Genomic DNA, 9810 nt, shown 5'->3' with positions numbered 1-9810 from the left:
CCCTGAGTCCCCCCCCCCCCCCAATGTGATACACTCTTGTTAGTAGCTCAGGCATGGCCTGCAGAGAGAAGATGGAGCAAGGAGGGGAGAGGAGGGAATGAGAAGGGGCAGGAGACTTTATAGACTCTCCTTTTGGAAAACAGATTTAGGGATAGTGCATACCACAGTTGGCAAAGTGCTTGCTTTGGAAGCTTGGGGATCCAAGTTTAGTCGCAGAAACCATGTAAAAAAACTGGGCACACCAACAAGCTCACACACAACGAAATGGACTTAGTGAAGTGCATTTTGGATCATGCAATTGATGCTGTATTGTATGGAACTCCATTAATATAAATGATGCTTTGAGAATTCTTGAGATGGTGACACATGGGTGATGCTCTCAAAACCAGTGATGAACCTGTTCTCAGTGACAGAGAGGTCTTAGCATTTAACTACAGGTTCTTACATTTAAAAGCTAATTTAAAATGTAAGTTTCTAAAAGCCACAAGATGTATTTATACACGCATATTTATGTGCCCAGACTCCCGGTCCCTCCCTTCTTCTAGCACAGTGTTTTCTCTTGGAGGTACCTCATTGCCTGGTGGGAACTGGCAGAGTCGGGCTTAGGAGTATCTGCTTCTTTCAGAACAAGCTTTCCTTCACATATTCCATTTCCCTGTGGACATTTCTCCTCAGTCAGCACTTTCCTCTCCATTAGGCAGTGTGGTTCACTGTCGGGGACCATTTGGGCACAAACCAGACCTTCTATATATAGAGTTGCTGTACACCCACCTTCCTAATTACAGAACTCGAAACAGAACGAGTGCATTGGTACCGGGTGTTTATGCCCCGCAGAATCATAATGCTGCTGCGTTCTGCAGTGGCGCCCGAGCGCTCCCTTCACCCCTCGTCCTCCATTTCTGACTTCACAGCAGCCAGAATAGAAAATCCACTTTACTCACCAGTGAGTAAATCGTGTGAAAGGATGTCTTAAAGCTCGTGCCCAACACACAGCTCACTGAGGGAACTACACTTTCAAAAGCTCTCCGAGAAAACGCTTGGAGTCTGAACTTGTACCAAATACTCTGCTTCCCCAGGTATCCTAGCTGAAGCGGGACTGACCAGGCATAGGTCACAGTTGCATGTGTGCTGTATTTAATTTCCCCCATCAAAAGAATTACCCAGTGTTGGTTCTGTAGCTCCTCGGGTCAGACAAATAGTAGGAATATCAGAACCAGAGACTCCCCAACGACTGTAGAAATCAGTTGCCTTTGCTCAGTCACAAGGAGGATGTGAATTCATTCTGATTGAATGTTGAAGCTTTGTTCCTCTGGACTGGACTGTCTGTCTATATGTTCAAGACCAGTCAGGTTGATAGAGATCAAACAATGGAGTCTTCAGACCTGCCTGGTGGCAAGATTTGGTCCTTGGGGAAACTTGGAGAGTTAATACTCTGTTTCAAATAAGTCCATCTGTCAGACTTTCAGTAGTGAGAGTTAAATGAGAATGCAGTTGCTTTAACTGTGTTTCTGTCTTTCACTCAGCTATTGGGGGGGACATAAAATGAAAGAAATACAGAAACTATAAAAATGAGTCAGAAATGTAAGATTTAAATTAAAAAGGTACCATAATATGTGGAGTGGAAAAGTAATTTCCAAAGCAGTTAAATACCAAGAACTCCATCAGGTGGCTCTGTGCCCAGCCGGGTGCTTTGTAAAGAAGGTAAGTAGAAAAATCACTTTTTCTTCCCCGCCTCTATGCACGTTGAGTCCCAAACAGCAACAGAGCACGAGCCCAATGGATGGTGATTCTCACCCCTCAAGACCAACACTCACCTTCTGCTAGGAAATCAGAGACGGCCAATATAAACCCCGTTTATTGGTTATGTTTTTAGAGCAAAATAGATTTTTAAAAGGCGAAAGTGCTTTCCTCTAACTAAAATAAATTAAATAATATTTTTAAATGTTTTAATCTGGGACCCTTGGTTTTTTCCCAAGTTTATCCCTAGACAGTGATCCATGTTCTGCCACTTTATTCCATAAACTGTGGTGTTTAGATGTCTACAATTTAGCTGAACCATTTTATTTCACTTTGAATATTGTTTGAAACAGGGTCTTTATAGCTCAAGTCAACCTTGACCTTACAACAGTTCTGCTGCCTCACCCTCTTAGGAATGTGCTAGAACTGCGGACCTTAGCCACCATGCCCAGCTAACTGAGACTAGATATGTATTTTCCTATACTAAAAGACATATGAAAGAGCATACAAGTTAAAATTCACATCATAGGGCTGGAGAAATAGCTCAGCGGGTAATAGCACTGGCCGGTCTTACAGAGGACCCAGGTTCGGTTCCCAGCACCCACATGGCAGATAACAACCATCTGTAACTCAAGTTTCAGGGGATCCAGTGTCCTCTTCTGACCTCCACGGGCATTGCATGACACAGGTGCACTTACACACATGCAGGCAATACACTCATAAGATAAAAATAATAAAATGTTTAAAATTTACATCATGCAGTGCATTATAATTCTCTCCCCTACGCTACTTATTGCCAGCTTTATTTTTTCTTTTATTTTTCTACAACGCAAACCTCCATTTAGGTTCTGGGAGCAGAACTCAGGTCCTCTGGAAGAACACCACCTCAGCCATCGCTCCAGCCCTTCATTTTTTTTCTCATCCAAAACCAAGTAAACATCAAGGTTGGAGCATTCTCAGGGAATTAGCTTCAGGTTTGAGTGACTTTTACCTAATGTACTCACTGAACTCTGTGAAATGCAGGTATGGCACTCCAAGTGAAATATGCATTTATTCCATATTTGGCAACTTTTTAAACAATGATTATTTTTTTCAGCCATTGATCTTATCAATAATTTGCTGCAAGTGAAAATGAGAAAGCGTTATAGTGTGGACAAAACCTTGAGTCACCCCTGGCTACAGGTAAAAAACTGATTTTCCTTACGTGGGTGAGCTTCAAAACGTTTATAAAATGTTGATACTAATCATAGAAATCTTTTGTCATATTCGTAAAGGTGTAATTCTCCTAATATTATTTTTTCCAAAATGCCTATGACTTTTTTAAGATTTAATAACTGTTGAGTATTTCCATTGAGTATTTCTCTGTTACCAGGAAACTTTACAAGGGGATACACATATACAGGACACATGCACATATCCTCACTTCCCCCCAAATGCCAAGAATCATAACAGAACTCAGAAGACCAGATTTGAAAAGCATTTGTATGCTTAATCCTGATGATTGTCCAAATAGATGCCCATCTGGCCATGCACTGGACTCGTTTGGAAGCTATATATTAGGTCTCAGGTTATTATGCATTGATAGAAATATACGATGAATATGAATTATATGGATGTGTGTGCTGTGTTCTCTTAAATATTTATTATTTTCACACTTGAGCTTTAAAGTTTAGGACAGTGATATTCTCAAATACTAAAAGATTATCTGTAGTCATTAAGCTGCAAAGCAATGACAACATCCTAATTCATTGATTAGAAGCATTCACTATCCATACTTAGAACCGTTATCCTGCATACAACATGCATGTGCTAAGGTTCAGTAGCTAGGATGGCCTTGAGGCTGGTACTGTTATTCGAAGATGCCTGGTGAATGGTGCGGCACTCACAGTGACAGTGGAAAGAAAGAGAGCCCCTTACAGACTGCAAGAACTGATGTGTGAAACACCATTGGGACGTGATGATCTCTGTGGTAATACTCTGAAATTTTCCTCCAGGACTATCAGACATGGTTGGATTTACGAGAACTGGAATGCAAAATCGGAGAACGCTACATCACCCATGAAAGCGATGATTCGAGGTGGGAACAGTATGCAGGCGAGCAGGGGCTGCAGTACCCCACACACCTGGTCAATCCAAGTGTTAGCCACAGCGACAGTCCGGGGGCTGAAGAAGGAGAGATGAAAGCCCTCAGTGAGCGTGTCAGCATCCTCTGAGTTCCATCCCCTCTAATCTGTCAAAACACTGTGGAATTAATAAATACATACGGTCAGGTTTAACATTTGCCTTGCAGAACTGCCATTATTTTCTGTCAGATGAGAACAGAGCTGTTAAACTGTTAGCACTGTTGATGGATCTGAGTTGCCAAGACAAATCAACAGAAGCATTTGTATTTTGTGTGACCAACTGTGTTGTATTAACAAAAGTTCCCTGAAACACTAAACTTGTTATTGTGAATGGTTCATGTTATATTTAATGCATTAAACCTGTCTCCAGTGTGCCTTTACAAATCAGTGTTTTTCTTCCCGGAGCCACATTTTGGTAAGAGACAGAAGATATCCATGAAGTTTTTTTCCGTTCGGTGTGCCCCATTGATGGCGGTGTTGTAAGCAAACTCTTGAAGAGTAGACAGTTACCAGTGTTCTGTGAACAACTCCAAACACACAGGGGAGACATGAAAGCTGCGGAGTGGGCATTTCCTAAGTGCAAATGAATGAAAAGGGCTTTGCTGTGTGGTTTCAAATCCTTTGCCTGCCCGGTGTGCCCGGTATACTTAAACTCAAGTAAGTGCATCTGCAGGTATGTGGAGCCTGCTGCACATAAGCCTAAATGCCTTAGAAATGGAAACTGCTCTGTTCCCCCTTTCTTACAGTCCCTGCTGTACTATGGAAAACCAGCCACTAAGCAAACTTTGGCCTTTTGTGTATTTTTCAATAATAAGAAATAAATATTCTTGTCAAAATGTGTTTTGATCTGATCAAGTTATTTTTATTCGTACGCCACACCAATATTTTCAGGAAGGTTAAGTGTAGAGGTAGCTCCTCAGATAGCAGTAAAAAAGGCCTCACATCTAGCATTTAGTTTGTGTGTTTCAAAGGGGAGAGATGCAGTTCTGCCCTGCATGTTACCTGGCTTCCAGTTAGAAGGGAGGCTTTCGAGAGAAAAATTATTGAAGCCAAACAGAAATAAGTAGGAAGATCACAGGTTGCTGTCTTAATGTCTAGAGTAAGACTGAGATTTATTTGAAAACTGCCTCTGGTTTCTTTTCATGGGATCGAAGCGAGATGGTTCTGCGATTGACGGCAAAGACAGAAAGACTGAAAATAATCCATAAAAAGTCCACTCAGCTCTATAAATGAGAATGGAGAAAGCTAATGATGGGCTGGAAAGACATATGCTCATGGAGTTGGGTGGTATAAGCTGTTTTCCTTCAAGCAAGGTGACAATGGTGCATTGTATAGTAGAAAAATTCATATAATTAATGCTTGTGAGTATTGTGAGGCAGTTGAGAAAATTATTATAAGACTACAGAGTAGTTCCACTTGGTGGAAACAGGCAAGATTATTTGATATTTCCAACGTTTAAATAAACAGCTCTGAATGCTTTTAAGTTCTTAAGTCTACTGCTTCGGGGGTGAGATGGGACAGGACATAGGGGTGTGTGTGTGTGTGTGTGTGTGTGTGTGTGTGTGTGCATGCATTCATGTCCCCATGGCTGCATACACACATATAGACAGGTATCAGTTGACAGAGTAACTGTTAACATGTAGGAGAAGAGGGCTGTTGCTACAATAGGCATGTGGATAACCTTTTCCATGACACGAGGTAAGTCAGCAAATTCTGGAAGGGTGAAAAGTGATGGAAGGATGCAAATCCCTTCTCAGTATGTAAATAATACAGAGTAGATGCCCTAAATCACAATGATTTACATTAAATGTTTGTCTTTTATTACCTTCAATATAACATCTTTGCAGTAACTTCTTTGTTACAAGAAATTAAGATGATTATAGCATAAGAAACTATAATAAAATGACCTTATGTCATAAAAGACCCTAGAGTTCTGTTGACTGAGAAGGGAACCTAGAAAATGACCGCAATTAGTAAAACCATGTAAGTTAACTATTAATGCAATAAATATTTACTGAATTTCTTTTTTACATAGTTATTTGCTGTATTTAAGATTTTTATATGTAGACGAGATATGATACCTCTTCAGAGAAGCTGCCTGACTATTAAATAGAAACAAAATAAATTAATGATGCTTTTTAAAAATTATAGGTAGCCGAGCTTGGTGACACACACCTCTAATCCCAGCACTGAGGAGGCAGAGGCAAGCAGACCTCTGTGAGATCCAGGCTGGCTTGGTCTACATAGAGAGTTCCAGGCCAGCTGGGGCTACAGGGAGACCCTGTCTGAAAAACAGATTGTAGGTAAAGGTTTGAGAAATGATACAGAGCCTTTAGCTTGACGGAAGGAAAGCAACGAGGTGATCTCTGAGCGGGACTTGAACAGCTAGCAGGTGTGCACTAGGCTGGCATTAGAAAACATGCTGGAGGATGGCGATGAAAGGGTTCTGCTACACACGTGCATGTGCTCTTCACAATAGGAGGGCGAGAGAGAACCGGGAGGTTCACCCAGTGCATCCAGGAGCGGCGAGGCCCGGTCCAGGGACAGAGGCCCTTCTACCGCCTTTAAAGGATTTCAGGTTTGTACTTTGTGGAGCACAGAAAACCATAACAACTCTTTAAATGAAAAAGTAAACACTATCAAGTTAATCCTGTCAGTAGCACGAGACTGAATGACAACCAAGGCAAGGTGCAAGGCCTTAAAACTAGCTAACTCGTAACAAAAGCTATGGTGAGAGCTGACCAACAACGGTAAGTAGGAAGATGGTGGGAGAGGCTCACATAAAGAGATGCTGGGAAGTGGCATCAATGGACTTTGAACTGATTGAGGGTAAAACTTAAAGAGTTCAGAATGAATCTTGGGTTGTGACTTAGATGACTGTTTGATAGTACTGTTAATCAGAAGTTGGAGACTTAGAAAGGGTGAGTTCACACTTGAATATTTGGGTCTAAATTTGTAGCACTGGGTATGTAGCTCAGTTGAAAGAGTGTTTCTTTGGCGTGTCTAAAGTCTTGAGTTTGATCGCTAGTACCACATAAAACCAAGCATGCTGACACATGTCTGTAAGCCCAGCACTGGGGTGGGGTGGGGAGTAAGGCAGGAGGATCAGAAGTTCAAGATCATCCTTGCCTACATAGCAATTTTGAGGCTGGCCTGGGTTACATGAGGCCCTAGCCCAAAAAGAAATTAATGTCCTATAGCTCAGCAAGTTTGTGATGCCATGAAGATAGTCGCATGTGAGTTTGGAGTTTGTCAGAGAATTCTAGAGTTGGAAGTGCAGATTTGCAAGCGAACAGCTCATAGAACGTCGAAAATGACTCCTTTTCGTGGAAAGAAATGGATATAAGAAATGCAATTTTAGGGCACAAATTTGAGCACTATCTATAGGGAATGATCATTCATGAGAGCAAAATTAATCATGAATTCAGAGAGAGAATCAGAGTAATAAATCAAATAGTGAAAACCAAGAGATGTAGCAATTTGAAGGATGGCTTGGGTAACAGCACAAAATGATATGGAGAGATGGGGCCTTAATGGCTGTTGTTCATCTGCAGAGCACGGTACTTTGCTCCGTCCAGTGCAGCAATGTCAAAGGACCTCTGCGGGAGAGATGGGGCCTTAATGGCTGTTGTTCATCTGCAGAGCACGGTACTTTGGTACTTTGCTCCGTCCAGTGCAGCAATGTCAAAGGACCTCTGCAGGGCAGTGGTATTGACACAGCCTGTTATGTAGCATCATTAAACAGAGAAAAGAAGAAATCAATGCCAATGTCCAGAGAAAAGCAGACCACCAAATCCATGGCACTTTGCATACCAGTGACTGACACTGCAAAGTTTCAGTTTCAGTGAATGAGCACTCACTGTTTATGCTTAAGTGTTGCCATCGACAAAATTATCCAGACTTTACACCAGCTGTGTATTAGGAAATCATTACAAGCAGGTATGTGTTTAACACCAGCAGCCAACAAGCACTTTCATACTAAGAAGTATCTTCTATGATTCTGTCAAAAAATACAGAAGGATGTGCCGTGAGGCCCCTCACGGGCAATAGTCTTAACAACATCGTTGGTACACTTGAGATGTCAGAAGAATTGCTGTTCTGTGTGCCCTGGTCCACAAGAGCAGCCCACCTCTGTTTGCCTGAGCAGGAGGAAAGTGTGACGAGAAAACATTTGATCAGTGCTGCTTTTGTTAGGTCCATTTTCCCCAAGAAAGATCTATTCTCTAAGTTCAGCGGACACCCACTCTGCTGCAGATATTTTGAGAAACACATGATCATCCATGTATTAAAATGTGTGGAATAAGTACAGTCACTTAAGAGAGCAAGCCGGGCATGGTGGGCACGCCTTTAGTCCCAGCACTTGGGAGGCAGAAGCAGGCGGATCTCTGTGAGTTGGAGGCCAGCCTGGTCTAAAGAGCAAGTTCCAGGCCAGCAGGGGTTGCAGGGAGACCCTGTCTCAAAAAGACCAAAAAAATAGAAGAAAGAAGAAAGAAAGAGAAAGAAAGAAAGAAAGAAAGAAAGAAAGGAAGGAAGGAAGGAAAGAAAGAAAGAGAAAGAGAAAGAAAGAAAGAAAGAAAGAAAGAAAGAAAGAAAGAAAGAAAGAAAGAAAGAAAGAAAAAGAAAGGGAGAGAGGGAGAAGTTGATTCGGGGAGTGAGGGATGACCACAGGACATCCAGCTATACCATACAGGAGAAATGGCTGGGCAGAGCTGCACATCTTGATCAAAATCACAGAACTCTTTAGGGAAAGTGTGGGGGAGAAGTGGTGCCTAGTCTCTTGCCTCCCAGGCTGGTGATTTATTTGTTTTTCTATCACAGCTTGTCATAGGACTTGAGGGAATCAAACACCTTTTTCAATATTTTTTCTTCTCTCTCAATTTGTGTTTATGCACAAATGATATTATAACATGCTGCTTTACTGTATTATGTGGGTTGAGTTCAGGCAGTTAATTATTTTCTTCAGATAGTTTGACTTTCTGTGTGTGGGGCCTCATATTGGGCCAAGGAATGGGACCGCAGATGCATAAGGACCTTCTCCAGTATCTTCTGGAGCTGCACGCAGCTTTGCACATGCATGTGGCCTTTCTGCCACTGAGGATCATGGAACTTTCCCACCGCAACAGTCAGCTTGGCCACCACAGAGATTGGCCCCAATGACAGGCAGCGCTGAGCTCCTCCTCAAGGGCCGAGGTCTGCCGGTCCGCGTCTCCCTATTCTACAAACTTTCCAAGGAGCCAAGGGTAGCAAGAGTGAGACGCGGACTCCACCTTGAGGCCAGCCTGGTCTAGATAGGAAGTTCCAGGGAGAGTGAAAAGAGAGAGGAGAGAGGGAACTTGATACATTTGTGACATTTCTAGAAGGCCTCTAAAGTAAAGATAGAGTTAGGCACATTTTGACCTAAAAAGGCAGGATAGAAGTATCTCGGGAGGGAATTGTGAGTTCTTCAGGGCCCCAAAGTGTGGAATGGGTGTGAAGTATAACCTACAGTAGACCATCTCTAAGGAACTGACGTTCTCTAAAGGATCAAGGGGAAGATCATTTGGAGAAGGGGAGCAGCAGGCAACTTTACTACTTTTAAAGTTAGAGACCCGATATTTAAATCACAGCACTATTCTGCTTATTGGTTTGCGATTAGTGCCGTTGCTTCTAAAACGATGGCTCTCCCTTGCTCGGCATCTCTCCGACGGAGCACCCTCTGGTAGCTCACAGGCATCTCCTAGCAGGAAGATTCTCGGTCACAGATTCTTTTCCAGCATTGATATGCTGTTCAATGTTTCTTACAAAGGAAACGTAGCAGGCTCCCAGGAACTCGTCTGGGCCTCTTGTCGTCTTCTGAAGCCCCTCCTGATTGGTTCATTCTCTCTAATGCCAGAGGACCCCCTACTTCACAGGATCATTGTGATATGGGGGGTATGTGGTATGTGGAAAGCCTCACTGAATGATTCTGTAC

At 42.5% G+C, this 9810-nt stretch overlaps 1 protein-coding gene across 1 annotated transcript in view; it reads left to right on the top strand.

The window, feature by feature from the left end:
- Prkd1 (protein kinase D1) overlaps positions 1–4696 on the top strand; it is a 371822-nt gene extending 367126 nt beyond the window's left edge. The window contains exons 18-19 of the mRNA XM_008829250.3: positions 2834–2919; positions 3732–4696. Of these exons, the coding sequence (XP_008827472.2) occupies positions 2834–2919; positions 3732–3950 (305 nt within the window). The 3' untranslated portion in view covers positions 3951–4696. The remainder of the gene's footprint in view (positions 1–2833; positions 2920–3731) is intronic.
- The last annotated feature ends 5114 nt before the right edge of the window (positions 4697–9810 follow it).

The sequence above is a fragment of the Nannospalax galili genome, unplaced genomic scaffold (assembly GCF_000622305.1).
Source record: "Nannospalax galili isolate Female #2095 unplaced genomic scaffold, S.galili_v1.0 scaffold554, whole genome shotgun sequence".
Lineage (NCBI taxonomy): Eukaryota > Metazoa > Chordata > Mammalia > Rodentia > Spalacidae > Nannospalax > Nannospalax galili.
This window is presented reverse-complemented; position numbering and strand designations above follow the sequence as displayed.